Source organism: Prionailurus viverrinus, chromosome A2 (genome assembly GCF_022837055.1).
Source record: "Prionailurus viverrinus isolate Anna chromosome A2, UM_Priviv_1.0, whole genome shotgun sequence".
Classification (NCBI taxonomy): domain Eukaryota; kingdom Metazoa; phylum Chordata; class Mammalia; order Carnivora; family Felidae; genus Prionailurus; species Prionailurus viverrinus.
In genome coordinates, this window is record NC_062562.1 from 79,837,228 (window position 1) to 79,857,761 (window position 20,534).

Below are 20,534 nucleotides of genomic sequence, written 5' to 3' on the forward strand. Positions count from 1 at the left end.
TGGCACAGAATAAGTACTATGTATTATTAAATTGAATGAGGCCTTTACATTAGGAGAAATCATGATAATTCGGTACTCAAACAGTATACTGTTTAAAAGAAGAAGGGAAGGGGCACCTGGTGGGTAGCTCAATCAGTTAAGCATCAGACTTAGGCTCAGGTCATGATTTCGTGGTTTGCAAGTTTGGGCACCACACTGGGCTCTGTGCTGACAGCTCAGAGCCTAGAGCCTGCTTCAGATTCTGTGTTTCCCTCTCTCTGCCCCTCTCCCACTCCCACTCTCTCTCCAGAATTATAAATGCTAAAAATTTTTTTTTAAATAAGGGAATACCATCAACAAAACCTGTGGCAAGAGAGGCTTTTTTAGAGAATCAAATATGATATGAGCCTACATCTCAGGTCAGGAATTTAAGTAAATTGATAACACCACAATAATTTAGTCACTTAAAAATTAAAAGGCAGGAATTATGTCCTATTTGTATCTTCTCTTTTAACCATGAGTTTTTCTTTTCACTAATCCAAATTACAAAGAAAAGGTGCAGTTATTTTTTGTCCTTCCAAAGTGGGCAAGAATAACTTAATTGTTTGGTTTTGTTTTTTTAATTCCAGTATAATTAGCATACATTTAACTGCTCATTAATAAGGCAAGTGTTGGCTTGTTCAAGATCTGAAGGGCTGTAAGGAAGAGTACAGACTTCCAATTAGAACTGTATTTAGATCTTATCTCTAACTAACCCTCTGATTCACTGTGAAAGTACATTCCTGGGCTCATCCTGGTTGTTTACTGATATATTTCTCCTGGCTTCACACTACCTACAAACTGTGCTGAACTTGGTAAGAACAAAGACAAGATAAATTAAGTCTCAAAATATTTTGTTATAAAAGTGTGCGAGAATTACTATTTATGATCTAACCCCTCCCCAAAGAGTCTAAGGATTACCACTTTGGTATCTCTGCTCCAATCTACCATACTCTACACTGGGGGTGGGGGCTTCATATGGATGTTCTGTTATTTCTGAGCTGTAAAGCTCAGGTTGATTTACCTTGGTGAATAGTTTCATAATTGCCTCATTCAATCTGACAGTTTTTCAAAGATGAACAAATTGATCTAAACCTGCCCTTCCCTTACAGCAATCAGTAATTCCTTCACATTTAATTTTTATTATTTACCTATGCTGTGAAATTTGTAAGAAATACAAAAAAAATAAAGGATAACATGTAAAACCAGTTGTTTCTGAGAAGTGTAAACTTAGTACATAGGGCATGCAAAAATAGCAATTTTGATAAATTCTTAAAATCACTACATTATGATTTACAATACAAAAAGGCCGTCTTGATATACTGAATATATAACTGTCTTTATTAACAATAACGCAAGCATTTTTACTGATTTTTATAGTTCTGTGATTCTCATTCTTGGTTTAAAAAAATCTGTCAGGTGGGGCTGCCCAGGTGGCTTACTCAGTTATGTGTCCCACTCTTGGTTTTGGCTCAGGTCATGATCTCATGGTTTTGTGAGTCTGAGCCCTGCATCAGGCTCTGCACTGTCAGAGCCTGCTTAGGATTCTCTCTCTCCAGCTCTCTCTGCCCCTCCCCCGCTCGCGCTGTCTCTCTCATAATAAATAAATTTAAAAAAAAAAAAATAGGGGCGCCTGGGTGGCTCAGTCAGTTAAGCGTCCGACTTCAGCTCAGGTCATGATCTCAAGGTCCGTGAGTTCAAGCCCTGCGTCTGTGCTGACAGCTCAGAGCCTGGAGCCCATTTCAGATTCTGTGTCTCCCTCTCTCTCTGCCCCTCCCCTGTTCATGCTCTGTCTCTGTCTCAAAAATAAATAAACGTTAAAAAAAAAAAAACACAATAAAACTTTGCTAGGTGTAAAAACTATACTTGTTACTCTGTTTCCTAATGAGGTTTTACAGAATGTATCTTAAAAACACAAATCTATTTCACATCATAAGACACTGTTTTTAAAAACAGTTCCTACATTCATTAAGAATCATACCTTCTTTGTTTTAGGGTACTTTGTAGGACATTTATTAAGTGCTGGAACTTCAGTTTCAGTAATTATTTCTGCTAGTGCAGTTTCAGTTTCTGGTTCTATTGCAAGTACAGTATTTTCAATATCATTTTGTTGTGAAGTAACTTCTAGATCAGGAGAAGACGGCTGGATATCTGAGCACATGCTGACAGTTCTGTGTCTGCGCCGCTGCTGCCCAATGTGAGTCCTGCTCCGAGAAAAGCTTTTTCTCTGTTTCGTCCTATTCACTTTGGCAGGGGCAGGCTTGCTAGCAGTTTCTTCTTTTGCTTGTTCCTAATTCAAAATACAACAGAGTGGAACTTTTGATACTGTGTTTATGTAAGTGAGAAGCTGAAATCTAAAAGCATTAATTCATTTCAGGAGCTAATTTCCTTAAATGTTTTTCTGAATTCTGATATATACTAAATTACATTTTTCTTATTGAAAAACAAAGCAAATAGGATCTTGTATCTCAAGTCTAAAATCTCCTAGCATTTGAAAAATGCCACTGAGCAGCATTAGACAGAATTCCTTACAGATGCAACTAAACCAGGTGTGACAGTCTCACTGGAAAGTGCTTAAGGGGTGAAAACAAAACTAAACCTGAGTAGCTTCGGCGTCACTGACAGCCTGCGCGTCTTTACACTCTGTTTTAACTTCGGTTTTGGCTGTGCTGATTCTTTCCAAAGCTTGTTCTCTTCTCTTCTCTCTTTTTTCAAGTCTGGCAAAAGCTTGCAGAATTGCTTCCATTTTCCTTTCTTCTCTTGTCTACAAAATTTAAATTTCAAGTGGCATAATAAATGTCATTGCTCTGAAGTACAATTCAGAATTGCAAATGTTCATGGCAAATGTAAAAAATAAATTCTGGGATGTTGTTAGCAAAACCTCCTATTGATGGTACTTGGGGAGTGAGGGTGAACATATACACTGGAGAGCCTCAGAGTCCAAAACCTCTCCAGAAACCCTGTCATTACAAATATATTTCATGAAAGGAACGAATACTTGTTGGATCACTGTTCACGATACAGATAAAGCAAAACAACAACAACAAAAGCATCAAAAACTACCTTGCTCTACCAAACTGAAAATCTCTTTCTTCATAGAAGTTAGCCATTTTTTCAAATAAGATTCGAAAAGTTCCTACGTTAACAAATGTTGAAAAGATTACATTCATAGGAACTTAGGGAGGGAATATATTATTGACATTGTGGTACCAGGATATTACAGGCTGAAGTGCTGCGTTCAAATTATGATTCTACCAGTCATTTGCTATCTTTGTGACCCTAGGCAACTTCACAACCTAGTTAACCTTTTTGAGCTTTTTACAAAATGTAATAATAATTACACTTCACTGAGTTCAAATAGAAGGTATCTGTGCAGCTTGCCAACAGCACTTGGAAAATGGTGGGCATCCCCTAGGTGTCGATTATTATTTGTACTTTAGCTTTCTTGCCCTCAATTACAATTCTTCTAAGGCATCCTTCTTCCTCTGACCTGTCTTCCTCTGACAGTTCAAGGCAAGGACTGGAACAACAAGAGTTCCTCTGATCTTCAGTTCTCTTTGGAGAGAAAATATTAAAAGCAAGACCCAGAGCCTTGGCCTGTGGGCCTGGCAAATGCTTCAGTTTTCAACCAGAAACAGGAAGAAGCACTTTCATCACCTGTCCAGTTCTCCAAATGAAAAGAACCAAGTCCTGAGTCTCAGATCCATTTGGCTTTCCTCTTGTGTCAGTGACATGGGGGAGAAGGGTTCGAAACTCAAGGTCGGGATGCATGCATAGTCTTCTCCAACTTGGAGCTTTAGTTCCAGTAATTACTAGCACAGTTTCAAGCATTAAGACACCTATACTCTGGAAACTTTGGCTTACTACTCTTGTCTGTATTTTTTTTTTTCATTTTTTACACTCAATAAGGGGACAAAAATCATCTGTCAACAGAACTCCTCTGACAATAGTGACTTTCTAATTAATCAGTTTTCAAAACAAGTTATCCTCAGTCTCTTTATATTACAGGTAAGAAAACTGAGGTCCACGGAGGTAAGATTGCTTGTTACATGTCTGCATCTTCCTTCTCTTGCTCTGGGGTGGGTAACTGGCACTAAAAAACGGCAGAGGTGAAAGTAGTCTTTTCACTAGAACTGGAAGTTTTAAAGCTGAATTCTTTCCTTAGTTAATTTCTATCTCTGGTCTTTTAATCACTTTACTCAACCTCCTTGCATCTTATGGCTCTCTATTAAAACCCTGTCTCTATATTAGGGCTTTTCTAAAATCCTAAATTTAGAAATCTGGAGTAATTAGAAAATAATTTGGGGGGCACCTGGGTGGCTCAGTCCAGCTTCAGTTCAGGTCATTATCTCGTGGTTCGTGGGTTCATGCCCCACATCAGGCTCGCTGCTGTCAGCACAGAGCCTTCTTCTGATCCTCCTCTGTCCTCCTCTCTCTCTACCCCTCCACCGCTCATGTTCTCTTTCTCTCAAAAATAAAAAATGATAATTTTCATAACTGCTTCACCTGTTGAACAGGGGAGCGGGTGTGGAGAGAGGAGAAGGGGCTAATTATTGTGGTTATTTTATCTCTTCAAAAAATTTTAAAATAGATCTGAGAAAAGTACATTTTCCAGAAGAAACAAACTTGGCAAGAATGATTTTATGTGTAAAAAACTTACCAGTATTTAAGGTAAATATGAATTTATGACAAAATAAGTTTGACATAGTCCAGTATTCACTGGTTTTAGATGGTCAGAATGAGAGTCAGAGATTGATACAAGGACCAAACTCATTCATTTAAAAATTTTTCTAAAGGAAAATCCTTTAGAGATGACTCCATCTTTTTGAGCTAGTCAAGATCTTAGGGGAAAAAAAAGTCTAGTCCTGTGCTGAAGAAACCAAAGCCCATGTGTATTAAGTGACTCACTCAAAGGCAGAGCCGTAATTCTTATCCAAGGTTCCTGGTTCCTAATTTACTCTCTCCATTTAACCACCAGTGACACTACATAAGCAAAATAAAGCATAACTCCTCTCACATTTACTACAACTGTCAGCCAAAGCGCTAAAGAGATATCCTAATACCTTTAACCCAACTTCATCTTAAAAACACACAAATGTTGGAAATGTAAGCATGCCTTTGATTTTCTACATGAAAAAAATCATTAGCACACTGATCTAATTTTATTTTAAATTCCTGAAGGTTCCCAGGTCATTCAGCATTTTCACCAACGCATCCAATACATTCTTTGACACATAACCATACATATAGTATCTAGTTAATGACTGAAAACTTAGCACCAATTTTACAGACCTACCTGAAAAATAACCAGTTTTATATATGGCTTAGGGTAGTGACAGCCTGTGTAGGGGATCAGTGAAATCAGGAGTCCTAATTAACCTCAGCAGACCCTAACATCTGTGCTTGATGTAGTTGAGATTATACTTGTCACATAAGACATGTTCTATAACCAGGACTCATTCCAAGCCCATGAGCAGACCTCAGGATCACTGTATTATCTGTGAGCTGGGCAATTATTGACGCTGATCCAGAATTACAGTTAAACAGGTTTGCCTTTCAGGAATGAAAGCGACACATTGTTAATGCTGGATTATTGGGAGCTAAGCTGAAACTATGAAGGCTCTCTGATGAGATCAACAAATTGCTTTTATGACCTGTATCTTAGTTTATGGTTTTACAGCAGCAAATATAGAGTGCTGTAATTCCTGTAAGCAGAATAAAGTCTGCTTACTATCCCTTAAAGGCATTTTATCACTTGAGGAGTGGGTATTTTGAAAATTTTTATTCCAATTTTGTGCTTCCGTATGTAAACACTGGAACACAAACCTGACTTGAAATCCTCTAACTTGATACGCTTGGAAGAGACTATGGAGAACTTGTCTAAGACTCCTATTCAACAAATGGGGAAAAGCTAAAGTCCAATATAGTTGTAGGGGTACATACTAAAGAACACGGCTTAAAGTTTGATACAATATTGCAACTGAAAAAATAAACCCCACTGAGTAAATTGTTATAATTCATCCCAATTAGCAATAACTGGTACTTTTTAACTGAGTGAAAATAAGCTGATGAACTGTGCCCCACACTAGCTTTAAAGGGAAATGTGCTTCGTAGTAGAGCTAAAGAATTGAGAAGGAAACAAAATGAAGACATCTAGAGACTCAAGGTTTCCTTTTTTCCCTTGCTAACAGATAAGAAGTGGTTCTTCTTAAAAAACTTGCCTTTTAAAGGAAAGGGAACCTGGAGGGCCAGTCTGCTAAATTACCCCACCCATAGCCTTGAAACAGAAAGTAAAAGGGATTCCTTCCTCAAATGACTTTGCTTATCCTCTCGAACAAGAGTTAGAGATTAATTTATTAATCTTTTAAAAAATGGTTAAGATTATTGATTACCAATAAAATAATTGCAAATAGTCAGTATGGCTTATGGAGTATCCCCATTTCTTCTCTACCACACAATGATTCAGTTTCTCTGCACAGTACTGTTTTCTCTTTGATATTTGTTTCTTATTCCATGCACTTGTGTTCCATGAAAGCTTCTCCAGAACCTTGCCTTCTTTTTCACCCAGTACTTTCAATGGTGCTCAGTGTATAGCAAACACTCATTTTTATTAAATGAATAAGAACTGTATATACATTATATAAAGCATATGTCACTGTTATATGAAAGCATGAGTGAAGTATTTAAATGAGATTTGGGAAATCTTGAATTTATTACAAGGCAGCTAAAGCTGAATATCCTCATTTTGTTTGAATAGAATCCTAATAAAAATAAATGGGTTCCCATTTGCTGTTCAATACCATAATGTCATTAATTACTCGTCTTTAGAAACACAATTCCTAAACTCTGTGATGAGAACATGGGACCTAAGAAAATCAGAATTGGTAACCGACATCAACTTAATCACGTTATAAGGAGAGAAAAGTGAGATGGGGGATATATTTCACATGTCATCAGATGGCTTTCCTGGCAAGGCATTTATCCTGATATCTTACTATTAAAATTTCTTCGGCATTTTCTAAAGCTATCTTCTAAGTCAAGTTACTTCCCTAGAGGAATTAACAGTAGTGTTTTCCCACAGGATGCTTGTTCCTCAGATAAAAATCTGTGGGATGTCAAAGGTATCACCACAAACAAGTTGGAAGGGTGTCAAAATTTACAAAATGCCTTCATAAACAGAATTTTTCAAATTTTTAAACACACCACTACTGAAGAACTCAAAGTTGGGGATCTAAAGCACTGTTTACTAAACTCAACTGGCCCCAGAGCTTCCCCCGCCCCCTACCCCACAAAACATATTAGTGTTCTGTGGAATAATTTCTGATGTGAAGGATGAGGGATAAGAAAATTATGGCGAATCCTGCATCCTGGCAAGGCCTCCAGGGCACTACCTGGGCTATAAGGAAGCTTCACTTAATTCACATTCATGGGCCTACCTATATCTCTACTTAAATGGCTGCCACAAATATTTAGTAGGCTCATTTATGTACTTTATAAACACCTGGAATTTTTTTCCACAGGAACTGGGGCTGTAACAATTTATAAAATTATAAATTCTCACCCTTACGTAGTTTATATTCTAGTGATCTTCAATTCTTAGTATCAGCAGATACTTCAGGAGGGTCTTTTCATGTCATTATACACTGGGTGGGGCAAGCCTGATTTTTATTTAAAATTTTCAAAAGCTTTATACTTTAATTGATCACATGTTAGTTCAACAAAATACGATGAGCTTCCCAAAATCTAACCCCTTTCTGCATACTTTCTTTACCTCTGACAAGGTTATATGGCCACCTCACCTCACTTCACCTCCCGTGCACCTGGGGGAATCCACTCAGTAGTGCCCTGGTTTTGGAATCAGGTGAGTATAAACAGCCTACTTGCATTTCAACTGCCATAGCTTAACGGGGTTGATTTTAAGATTCTCCAAAGTCAGTTCCAACCACCGCCAAAGAGGTATCTCTTACTAGCTAAAAGGAAACCATCTATTTATTCAGTTCTATACCATTTAGACACAGGTGTGCTTTCGTAAGTAGGTAACAACTTTTTAAGGGGGAAAAATAATAGAGGGAAAAAGAAATTTTTTAATAAAAGAATAGCTTTCTATCTGGCCACATAGTAATTTGAATAAACATTCTTCCATGAAATCTTTATCATTCAACACTTCATGTGATCTGCTATCAACCAACCTTATCTCCCTGTTCCCCCACCCCAAAAAACCACCTATATAATCCCAGCCAAATATGATTTATCACTTTTATAATTACCTCCAGGCTCTTTCCCCTGGAGGGCTATTTCTGTACTCCATGTAACTCCATACATTGTACTCCATACAATTTAGTTACAAGGTAATCTGTACTTGTTTAAACCCCACCCCTAAGGTCCATCCTAAATAGTACCTACTTCATGAAATGGTCTTTGACCCTACCTCCAACCACAGCTGTAAGTTACCTATCATATTTATAGCTCCTTTACCACATTTCTTGCTGCACCATAATAGTTTCTATAAATGCCCTGGAAGGCAGAGACATTGGTCTTCCATTCTCACCAAAAAAAAAAAAAAAAAAAAAAAAAAAAAGACAAGCAACCAAAATACATACTTCCACCAGTGCAATTTTTGGAGACTGAGCAAAATGCTAAATATTAGGTCATGTATGAAACTTCCATTTGTGTAGGTAAACACTGTCAAATCAACAATTTCATACGGCTCAAGCTACACTACAAAAGGATAGGCTAAAGTATATTTGAATTTGGACATTACATGGTATTTATCTGGGAGGAGAGTAGGACTAACTCCTTTTGTATCCCAATCTTGTAAATCTACAAGAGAACTAGTACCCAATAATGATTTAAAGTCTTTCCTCTCACAGGAGGAAATTTCAGTCAGTTTCTCAGGAGCTGACCTTAATGTTTCTAACTACTACTGTTAACCTACCCAATACAAAAGGCAGACACTAAAGGCTGATTAATATTTAAACTTTTCAAAGCCAAATATTTTGGTCCTCAAAAATACCAGTATGTGGCAAGGGGTGGGGAGAGACCATGCCAACTGGCTTAAGAATCCCAACAGTGCTTTTACATTCTGCTTATTTGACCATACCCAAAAATTCTGTAATTAAAATATCAAAGCAAATGTACCAATTAGAAATAACATTGCAATGATTTTGAGGGTCAAGGAGCCAAAGATTTTTAAATATTTATTTCATATCCCTTCAAAATACCAAATTCTAAACACTGATACTTTGCAAGTTTTCCACATTTTATTTGTATGAAAAATACCCAGCTGCACAGCAGCTACCTTAGAGGCAGATATTAAAATGAATATGCTAAAATGGATATAAAATTTAAAGCATTTGCCTATATTAATATAGCATACTAACAGGTAAAATCCTGACCAAAAATGGATTCCCAAGTAAGCCTTTTTGTTTGTCCAAAGTTCGATCAGCAAAAGGGTATTTCTATTTTCTGGGATCTGAAAATGAGGATGTTCTAAAGTTCATGGATTTTCTCAGCATTAATAGATACATTTTAAAAGTAGCCCCACAGTCATAAAAACTTTTAAACAAAATGCAACCTGAGTAAAATTATTTTAAGGGCATATAACCTGTTTTTAAAAAATTTCATGATTTTTCAAAGTGTTTGTTGTAGCCCTTAACTTATGAAAGAGGTTCCTCCTTATCATACACATGCATCATCCAAAACCAGTGATACTCCAAATTGGTTTTGCAGATTAGCGCAAATATGCTGCTGTGGCAACTGTGGAATGAACAGGCCAATACTGAAAATCTCCTCAAGAAAGGGCCATAGGTGATTTGGGTAGGTACAGATAATTCAGATGTAACCACATCTTGAAAAGGGTTCAAGATAATTCCTTTAGGTACAGGGAAAAAAACCCTCCTCCTTTCTTTATAACCAACCACGTCCAGTATTTTCTCCTAGTTGTTTTTCTTCTCTCTGATCTCTAACATTACCCTGTCCCCTCACAGCAGTGTTTGTGAAACCTGCAGACTGCAAAAGTTGGGCTTTGCTTTCACAATTCTGAACATCAACAATAAAACCATGTTGGAGGAATGACTATCCAGGCAATAAAAAAGACAAATTAAGTAGGCCTACAATGACCAAATTCCAAAGATCCTACCCTTCCCTAAGTACATGACACCTGCAATTCCATGGAATTCAGCATGAAAATCACAGACATGAAACAAAATAAAAGGGAGTGGGGAAAACCCATAGTAAGATCATTAGTTGGTATGTAAAATCATCTTCAAATCTTTGGGCAAACTATATCACAAAACTTTCTTAACTCGCCTAAATATTACATCCACTGCCAAATTACCATGGACTTCTATGAAAATATCTTGTATTATTTATTTGCAAATATATGTATAAAAAGCGGAACAAGGAATATAAATTCTAAACGTATTTTAATGAAAATCTTGTGATACCAGTATGAGATACAGAAATAGTAGCTACCAAACAGTGGGTTTTTTTTTTTTTTTTTTTGCATAAGCCATTTATTTGGTGCTATTATAAGCTTTAAAATTCCATTTTTGCTTTACATTAAATTATGAAGTGAAAGGTACATTTAGCTAATGAAAGACATTTTGAACAGTGATTCTGGCATTAAAATTTATTGATAGTTCTCAGCTTCAAAAATGTTCAAAATTTCTTAAATGTCACATTCTAAAATGTCTAATGAACACACAGTAAATATATAAAAGATTAGTGCAAGTTACTTGAATGGTAACAACAAAGCCAAACAGAAATGCTCAGCGGCACATCCTGTTTGCTAACTTGAAACAAACAACAGGCCTCCTAAAGGCAGCGACAATGACTATGGGAAGAGCAGCTGTCATAAGCGCAAGTGACAGCATGAAGCAGCTACTAGCTTCCCAACTTACCATCTTCCTTTTCCTTTCTGCAATCTGCTCCTCTGATTCCATTTCTACTTCATTGCTAATGGGAGTTTTTTCTTCTATATCATCAATAAAATCTGGTTCCTGAAAGATGGAAATGAATGCTTTATAGATACTACTATTCCATCTACAAACTAGGGACACTGCACTATTATAAATGTCTTTCAACCACAACTAACAAATTCTACGTAGGAAAATTATAAGCCTACTTAAATACATTTCAGAATTTTAAAACTGGTTTTAATTCAACACTTTCAAAATTATGCAAATAATTTTGCTTTTTAAAGTTAGAGTGTTATCAATAGAGCCCACAAGGTCAAATATGGTAGCACAGCCTTCTGTTTATAGTCTTCCCAAAACGTGAACATACAAAATTACTTCATGAGACCCAGTGCCTACAAACACCAAGTGCCCAATAAATGTTTGTTCAATTTGAAACTTAACGGAAATTATTAAATTGATTAAACTATTGTTAAATTAAGGAAGATGGGGTACTGGAGATGAGTAAAACTGTACTTAATTTTCACATTTAAATGGTCCCTCCTAACTTTCATTTGTGTAGAGGGCAGATAACAAACTATTCCCTGGCAAAGCAGACATAGAGGGCAAACTCATTCCTCCAAATTACCGTACATGTTAAGAGAGTTTTCTCTGAACAATCTTATATCTCATCCTTATAGAATTATGCCTCAAATATTTAAAAAAGGAAATTAAGACTTTAAATAAGAATTTTATTAACATAAGGACAATACCATCTGGAAGAAGTTTTTAATTACCCAGTTATAGAAATATCTTGCATTCAATTCTGCAAGGATATGCTGGCTGAGTTATTTACTAACAATGCACAAATTCTAGTAGAGCCTGTGTTTTATGTTTCTAAGTACTTCATTAAATAACAGGTTTAACTTAAAAAATTTAAACCATTTTACATAAAGCAAAAAAGAGGTTAAAATATGACAAGTTATTTTCTTTTGTTGACTTCGGCTGACAATCAGAAGAGCATAGTTCAGTACCTGATTATTTGATACTGATAGTCTCAGGGGAGAAAGCTTTCTTTGTTTAGTTTCTGGGCTCTTCATTTTGTTGGTTGTTCCTTCACAATCCAGAGTAATATTCTGATTTTGTGTATCTTTTTCTTTTGAAATATCCTTTTCTTTTTTTCCTTTTTTCCTTCTGGTCTCATAACCGCTATTGATGTTTTCCGTGGATTCAGAACTACGTTTTAGAACAGGGCACTCTGGATTTTCTTTGAGGCATGCGCAGTCCACCTTGTACTTACTGGAAAGATAACCAGTTAAATATTTATTCAGGATGCAAACTTTAAAATTTTCTTATCCACTTTAAGCTGCAACTCTGTAAATTCTATGCTACTATTTATGAGCAATCCTTTTCACTAATTTGCATTCCTATGGTAACTATCACAAAAGAGATTTTACTTCCTCACTTAAAAAACATAATCATTTGAAGTTGATTTCTGACCAGAGATTGGGCCTTCAATCAAAAGGATAACCAGTTATGGTTTAGAGAAGCAACTCAAATTAAAACTGAGCCTTTTTAAGTAAAATGATACTGTGGCTTACATTAAGGCAAAAACAGTATTTACTTCAGTGGTCCCAAACCCTAACTAGTTTGTATTTTACTTTAAGGAATGACTTCAATAACCAAGTGTCTTTGAAAAAAGGTAAAGTTATGCTTCTTTTTGCCCCTCCTTACATGTTCTCTCTTTCAAATGGAAGCTTGAAAAATAATTGCACTCTCATCTTCACTGCAGTGATATATATATTACTCCCACCATACAGACAAGATTAATGGGCAGAGAGGGGCAGCATTTTGTCCAACGTCACATGCTAGCTAAATGGTTGGGACAGCATTCAGGTACAGGTTTAGGGGAGTCCAAAGCTCACAATTTTCATCTCTTCAATATTTCTTAACTCTGCCCTCCATATCTCTACCACCAACGTTCAATTTCTCTCTAGGATACAGGCAGCATGCCAAAATCGGAGTTAAACAGTAGAAGCCTCCCACTTTACATGTTTTAATTAGTTTAGTGTTTGTTCACAATAAAAAAGTTTCTAATACTCCTACTTGCTCACTTTCAAGACTAGTATAAGTCAAACTTGCTAAATCTGTGAATCAGGGATAGAACTCAAAAATTTATGATCTACTCCCCCATCTCCCCAAATCAGGTATTGCTAGAAACTAGGTTGAAACTTTCTAGATGTTTTGATTTCAGGATAATAGAACTCCAAATAATGATGGCTAATAGCTCATGTTTACCAAGCACTTATTTTGTGCCAGGAATTGTTTTAAACACTTTACATATCTTTTTTTTTTTTTTTTTGAGAATGTGTGCACACACAGGAGCTCGAGTGGGGAAAGGGCAGAGGTGGGGGGGGAGGGAAAGAGTGAGAGACAGGGAGAGAGAGAATCTTAAGCAGGCTTCACATCCAGTGCAGAGCCAGACCTGGGGCTCAATCTCATGACCCTGAGATCAAGACCTGAGCTGAAATCAAGAGTCAGATGCTCAACCAATTGAGCCACCCAGGCATCCCTGAACACTTTACATATCTTAAACTCACTGAATTTTCAAAACATTCCTGTTTGGTGAGTATTATTATTCTCATATTACTTGTGCTGTAACAAAGCACAAAGGGATAAGAAGGTTATATAGCTAATAATAAGCAACCAAGCTAGGATTTGAAACCAGATTATAAAAAGCTTATATTCTTAACCACTTATGGGATACAGTCTTTCAAAGCAATGGGCAAAGACCCATTATGCTAAATTTTCCACCTTCTGGGGGGAGAAAGGGCTAACAAGGAAATGCTGAAGTTGTAATAAATCTGACTGCCAACAATTAAGTAGAGATGCACAGGGCAGGAAGAGGAATTTCACTGACAGAAAACATAATGGATATTTAAAACTTAGGCATTTAAATAGGTTACCATAGAAAATTTTAAAGATAAAATACAGAATAGGAGGAAATGAACTGAAATGCTTATAACCGAATACACTACAAGATACAAAAGGAACCATCCCCCATTCCCCCAAAAATCAGTATGAAAAAGACTGCCCAGGAGCAAAATGGAAGATGATTAACCAATTCATCAGAGCGGAAACCCAAATGACAGATTAATATATAAAAAGATCCTTGGGTCAAAAAATAACCAAAGAAAATGGTAATTAAAAATATAAAAAGATACCATTTCACATGGATTAGCATCAATTTTTAAAGTCATAACGAGATGGAGCAAGGAAGTAAAGCTGCAAGAATAGAAACTGGTCATTATCCATATCTTGGTTATTGTAAATAATACTGCAATAAACATAGGGGTGCACATATCTTTTAGAATTAGTGTTTTCTAATATAACATTATATGTCAATTATACTCAAATTAAAAATTAACCCATGTCAGGTGAAAACTGAGGCTGTGCACACTCTACAACCCAGCGAGTACACCCCTAATTCCGTACCACAGAGAGAACATGTACCCACAAAGACGTGTTCAAAAAGCCACAGGAGCACTTTTGGTAAATCTAAAGGTCCACCAATAGTGTAATGGATAAATGCCATCAACAGTGAAAATAAATGAACTAGAGCCACACCTAACAACAGAACTAAATCTCAAAGTAATGAATGAGAGAAGATGAATGCAAAATAATACAGATTATAATTTTGTATATTTGTATTATATTTGTATAATTTTGTATTATATTATGTATAAATACATAAAATTTAAATGGAAGCTTTTATATCAGAATTAACTTTAACTTTCTTCCCTAGTGTTTCAGAACAGCAGTTCTCAGAACTTCCTTATAGTACTCCAACAAACACTTTTACTGCAAGAAAACTTGGCACAATTTCTGTTGCTTTTGTTTTTTTTAAGTTTATTTGTTTTGAGAGAGAAAGAGGAAGTCCCAAGCAGGCTCAGCACTGTCAGCGCAAAGCCCAAAGCGGGGCTCACTCTCAAGAACAGAACTGTGAGATCATGACCTGAGCCCAAATCAAGAGTTGGATGCTTAACTGTTAGAGCCACCCATGTACCCTGAATTTCTTTGTTTTGAGGGGCAAAACGTTCAATTACCCATTCACACTGATCAGCCAAATTAATTATATCACTAACACTGTACCCCCTAAAATACCAGAAAGAGAAAATTCTCACATAAACAAGGTCAGTGTTGTATGGCTGAATTAGGGCTATGATTTTTTAATTGCCTCATGATAAATACAAATGAAAAGCTATGAAAGTAATGCAAATACATAAATTTTTAGGAGGACATTAAGGAACTACTGCAAAACAGATTAACATATACACAGACTTGAACTTACCAATTCCCATAGTCAAAATCAAAGGCAATAGTAATTTCAGTTCCTTTTGGAATAGTCTGTATAGAATAAATGTAAAGATGTATGGTTCCATCTTCAATTTCATGCCTCACCTGTTAAAAAAATAATTTTATATTTTTATAAATTTTTTCTACTTTTAGAAGTATCCCATCCTGCAATTTTGAAAAATTTTCAAAGTAATTCCTAAGTACAACATGGAAAATATGCAGTTCAAGACTTGTAACTATAAATCAGTGGTTTTCAACTGGATGGAAGCATAGTGATGCAAACTCTACGGCCCACCATGTAGCATTAAAAAGCAAATACTAAAAAAAGAAGAAAAAACATGACACTTCATCAATTCTACAATGCCTATTTTTTTTTTTACCCCTGAGTATCTCTGAAATTGGGAGTTTTGTAAATGATGACACCCTCGATTTGATGAAATACAATAATCAGTAATGGAACAGTTAACACCACACTTTTCTATGACAGACACTGTTCTAGGTACTTCATATGTATTTACTCCATTGAGTCCTCATAACCACTTTTTATAGAACACAGACAAGGTTACAAAGCTAGTAAGTCAAAAAGAAGACATGAATCTATTAAGTCTGGCTTCAAAACCTAAACTCAACTATAACATAGCTATAAATTAAAAATGTTTATTTTGGCATGTAAAAAAACCCGGAAATATGCTCCAAAATTTATGCTCCAAATTAAAACATGGTTTTATAAAAAATTTTGTAGTAGCACATATAAAATCTACTTTAGCTTTCAGTTTTGTCATCTACCTTGATCCAATCAGATCTTATATTTGACCCATAAGTAGAGCTTCAGAAATAAACAAAAATCTAATATTTCTTCTTACAAAGAACATCACAATTTCTTCAGTGTGCAAAGCAATTTTTAAGACCTCACAGCCCATTACCACCTAATTTTTTGCAATGAAAACACGCTGAGGAATATAAAACGCATCAATGGTTAAAAAGTTTAGGGCTATCAGACTTGTGTTTAATACTCAATTCCATGCATCCCCTGAAACCCCTGCCTCCTGAAAAGATTTTTAGAAGCTTACCTCTGCATTGGGTGTACAAGAACGCCTAATGAACCGAGCCTCATTCCCAAAAGTCCTTGCATCAACACACATTTCTAGCCCGTGAAATTTAGAATAAAATAAAACAAAAGGATATGGTCTACAAAGAAAGAAATGCATTTAAACCATTAACATGTTAAGAAACTTCTAAAAGATTCAAAGTAAATAGTGATGCCAAGACTTGAACACAGGCAGTCTAATACCAGAACCCATTTGTTAAGGGCTAGTTCATGCTAATGAGATTTTTACCTGCTCCAGTAACCTTACCTAAATTAAAGGTAATTAATTGAAGGTAGAAATTCAAATTTATGAGATAAAAAGGGAGTGACTACTGCCTTTACAGGAGAATTCATAATTGGATACCTTTAAAATCCTAATCGCCTAGTACATTTAAGTTTTGATTTCTAGCACTGTTTCGGATCAAATTTGTTATGTAAAAGATTTGTATATCTTTCAAATCTTAAAAATTCAAGTTATAAACAACAAATACTTTTAATAACCATATAGACTTATCTCCCTAAAGATACAAACATATTTCCTGACCTCCGGGAAGCAAGGGGTCATATCAAATGCCCCCAAAAAATATATAGCAGAGGGCTCCAGTGCCATTCTAGTACCAAGAAAGGAGGAGGTGAAAGTAGCAATAATGTAAGACCAAATCCAACATCTGTTATAAAGAGGAAGGGGTTTTGCCTGTGATCACCAATGGTGTTTTCAGGTTCTAGCAATTATGTTATAAGGAACTAGGTAAGGTCCTGGATGCAAAAGGGCTTCACTCCTTATAATCTTATGTAATCATAGTTTTAAATTAACGTCCACCTATATACTGCTGTTTATCTTTGAAGTAGACTGTTGCAAGAATGTCAGTAAGAGAGATGGGTAAGAGACAGAAATACATCTACTTTTTGTCATATTTTATTATAGTTCAAAAGTTATCATTAGTCACTGTTCAACTGTACCATAGTTTTAAAAGTATTAAAATGATAACTTAGAAAAACAAAAGGCTTATGAACACACAGCATCTTGGTAAACAGCCAAAAAATCAATACTTAACAACAGGTAACTAGTAAAATAAATGAATATACCTCTTAAAGAAATATCCATTTGCTTCAAACTGTTCTCTTAGCATAAACTTCCCTCTGTACTCAATGATAAGTGCATCAGGAGGCAAATCTTTTGCGGATTTCAGAATTTTCTTATTTTTTTGTATATGGCTCTAAAATAAGAGAAATGTTCAGATTAGTTAAACCTAACTGCTTTCAGTCTAACCAGTTAAGATATACATTAGAAAAAGGTCTTTGTTTCATAATTTTTAGGCAAATGATATATTTACCTCTACAGGAGGTTTGAAGAGCAAATTGTTGGTATTCAAATCTGATTTATTTATCTCTTTTTTGTCATTTCCATTGCCTAATCTCAGAGCTATTCTTTGTGCCTCCCTCTGAACACCCTCACTATATTGGTTACTATTTGCCTCTTCGTATCGATCCATCCACGCTTTGATTTTTGTCTCCCATCCAAAATTTGAACCATCAGATGAAGGATCAATCTCTGGAGCTGAACCCTAAAATCATAGCAAACTAAGCATTAATATCTGGACTTGTAAGTATTTACACACACACACACACACACACACAGTAATCTATATAAAAGAACATAACATAAAGTAGCAATAATGTTCGGCTTTCTAAATTGGTCCTAGGAAAAAACAGACCATAAATGATCAGCGTACTACATTTTTATACTGCATGCCAGATAAAGAGTTAGAAAACTAAAGAGGCCAAGTTACGTTGAACAGCATAAATTCAAGCTTCACTGACACCACTGTAGCCAAATTAAGGCCACTGACAAAACTGCAAACACCCAAAACTTCGGAGTTACTGTCAACTAATGATTTAAAAAAAGATAGCATATGAAAATGTTTTTATTTTATAGACTGCCAGTATCTACTTTATACTCAGTTCTGATAGAATACAATTTTAACATGTTTTATTAAGAAACACACTTTGACATCTTAATTTAGTATAATTCCAAGATCTATAATCAATTGTCCACATGATAAATATGACATGAGAACAAAATGTCTAATAGGATGTGAAATGACCCAAAATGGTCCATAGCCTAAATTCAAGGATCATAATGACAGCAAGAACTTATAAACTTAAATGCTTGCTCTTCATCCATACCTCCTATTAAAAAACTGTAAGATAAGAACGCTAAGTGCCAAGTACAAAAAGTTACAGCCTCTCTCAATCTGTTACAGAACAAAAAAGGAACCCTTTTCTCGCTGGAATGCAATTTACAGATAGGCACAATGACCACACATTTTAAAAATGTATTAAAATGTCGACACCCACAACAATTCTTATTTGCAATCTTAGGATGAAAATCAAGTAATGCAGATAACAAAAACATGTCTCATTAGCATAATTCAGGTTTATAATTCGTTTTAACACATGACATTTCAATTTGTTGTAAATGCTATTCACCAGTTTCTACAACACTGAATACCTTGGTGAGAAAACAGATTATTTCTATATGTATAACCTAACTAAAATTTGAAAATCACATATAGAATTCATAAAGATCCTTATATATCCTGTTAGACATGTATACATGTACAGTAACACTAAAATTTATCATCTGTCCACCTGCCATATAATTAATTTTTATTACAAAAAATATCATTCTTTTCTACAATGAAACAAACTGTAGTAAGTTGTTCAACTACTTGATAGGAGTAGGTTTATTTGTATTAACTGGTATTTTCTGTACTTAAATATTCCACATTATAATGACCATGAGATAATAAATTTTTATACAAATATGAAATACTACATATTAAGGCTTTCCTCAGATTTATTAAAGAAATCCATTTTTAAAAATTTGTCTTTCTTTTCTGTCCTCTTCCACCCAAGCCCTCTACTGATCTGGTATATATTTGATAGTTCTGCCATATCTCTTTAACCTATAAATACTATTGAATTACTAACTGAAACTGTTACCATCTTAAAGAGGTATCTTTTAGTTAAGGGAAAGATATCTTTAAAGATGCACAAAGCATTTTTAAAATTTTACTTCATCTCTTTACAAAATAAATGAAAATATTTCACTTAAGTAAAAGATGTTCCTTCTTAATTAAACTTACTATTGGAATGACTGGATAAATAAGGAAGAAAGGAAAACTTTAGAGTATCAACAGTTTCCACCAGCTTAATCCAAAACCTTTTTCAGATTGTACTGTGTCAGATAATGTCCCATAAATTCAAGTTTAATATATAGTAAGTATATAATCCCCAACTTTAACATATAAGGAACATTTTATGAAACTTTGGGCTTGCTGTGTGTGGTGTGACACCACATATTTTCTTGAGAAAGAACTACAAACGTATGCAGTAATCATCACTGAACAGCTGTTTAATTATTTGTTTTCAAAGAATGTGAAATAATGAATAATTGTTATGCACAAAAGATACACTGTAACATGCTTCCCACATACTATTTTAATATCTGACAACTTAAGAAACCCATTAGCGTTTAACCACACAGCCTAGAAAGCTGTATAGTAAGTCTACACAGCTGACCTCTGTGATCCAATACCTATCTTTTAGTGGGAGGCAGAGCTGAGGAGCCTTGCCACTCTCAGAAATCAGGGCATCTACAAAATTGAGGATACAGGCTAATTCAAGGTACAAGTGACTACTTTGTATACCTCTATGGTGATTTTATAGTATAACAACTAACTTGACTAAATCACTAGAACCCCAATTATGCAAAAAAAAAAAAAAAGAAAAAAGAAAAATTTCAAATTCTAAATGTGATTTTGCATTCATATATCCAGTATACAAAGTGGTATGGAGACATGGAATGCAATAATCTACTGAAATTCAGATTATCCAAAATTTTGATAATAGGAATTACTTATATACCTCCTTTTACTTAATGATTTAACAGTGTTAATAAACTCCAAGAGAGGCATAGTAATCCAATTAGGATTCTCTATGGTGTCACTTCTGGTAAAGATAATAAGCAATGAGATGATACGCAATGAAGAGAACATAAAGTAAAGGTTTTGGACAAGCAACCACTTAGTAAGCTCCTGAAAAACTGATAGTTGGAACAAGGACTTAAATGTAATGTATTTAAAAAAAATTTAATGAATTTACCTTAACTCTTA

General features: G+C 35.1%; 1 protein-coding gene and 1 long non-coding RNA gene across 5 annotated transcripts in view; one reads left to right on the plus strand and one right to left on the minus strand.

Annotated features, from left to right (window-relative positions):
- The window catches only part of KMT2E (lysine methyltransferase 2E (inactive)), a 99,644-nt gene that overhangs the window by 9,528 nt on the left and 69,582 nt on the right, over positions 1-20,534 (minus strand). For all 4 annotated transcript variants that reach the window (XM_047825624.1, XM_047825614.1, XM_047825631.1 and 1 more), the window contains 8 exons: positions 17,691-17,921; positions 17,443-17,573; positions 16,340-16,457; positions 15,265-15,374; positions 11,948-12,212; positions 10,920-11,018; positions 2,618-2,782; positions 2,000-2,308 (listed from right to left, as the gene is read on the minus strand). In XM_047825624.1, the coding sequence (XP_047681580.1) occupies positions 2,000-2,308; positions 2,618-2,782; positions 10,920-11,018; positions 11,948-12,212; positions 15,265-15,374; positions 16,340-16,457; positions 17,443-17,573; positions 17,691-17,921 (1,428 nt within the window). The remainder of the gene's footprint in view (positions 1-1,999; positions 2,309-2,617; positions 2,783-10,919; positions 11,019-11,947; positions 12,213-15,264; positions 15,375-16,339; positions 16,458-17,442; positions 17,574-17,690; positions 17,922-20,534) is intronic.
- LOC125148067 (uncharacterized) overlaps positions 7,666-20,534 on the plus strand; it is a 38,611-nt gene continuing 25,742 nt past the window's right edge. Inside the window, exons 1-2 of the long non-coding RNA XR_007145405.1 lie at positions 7,666-7,879; positions 9,748-9,834. This is a non-coding gene — a long non-coding RNA (uncharacterized LOC125148067). The remainder of the gene's footprint in view (positions 7,880-9,747; positions 9,835-20,534) is intronic.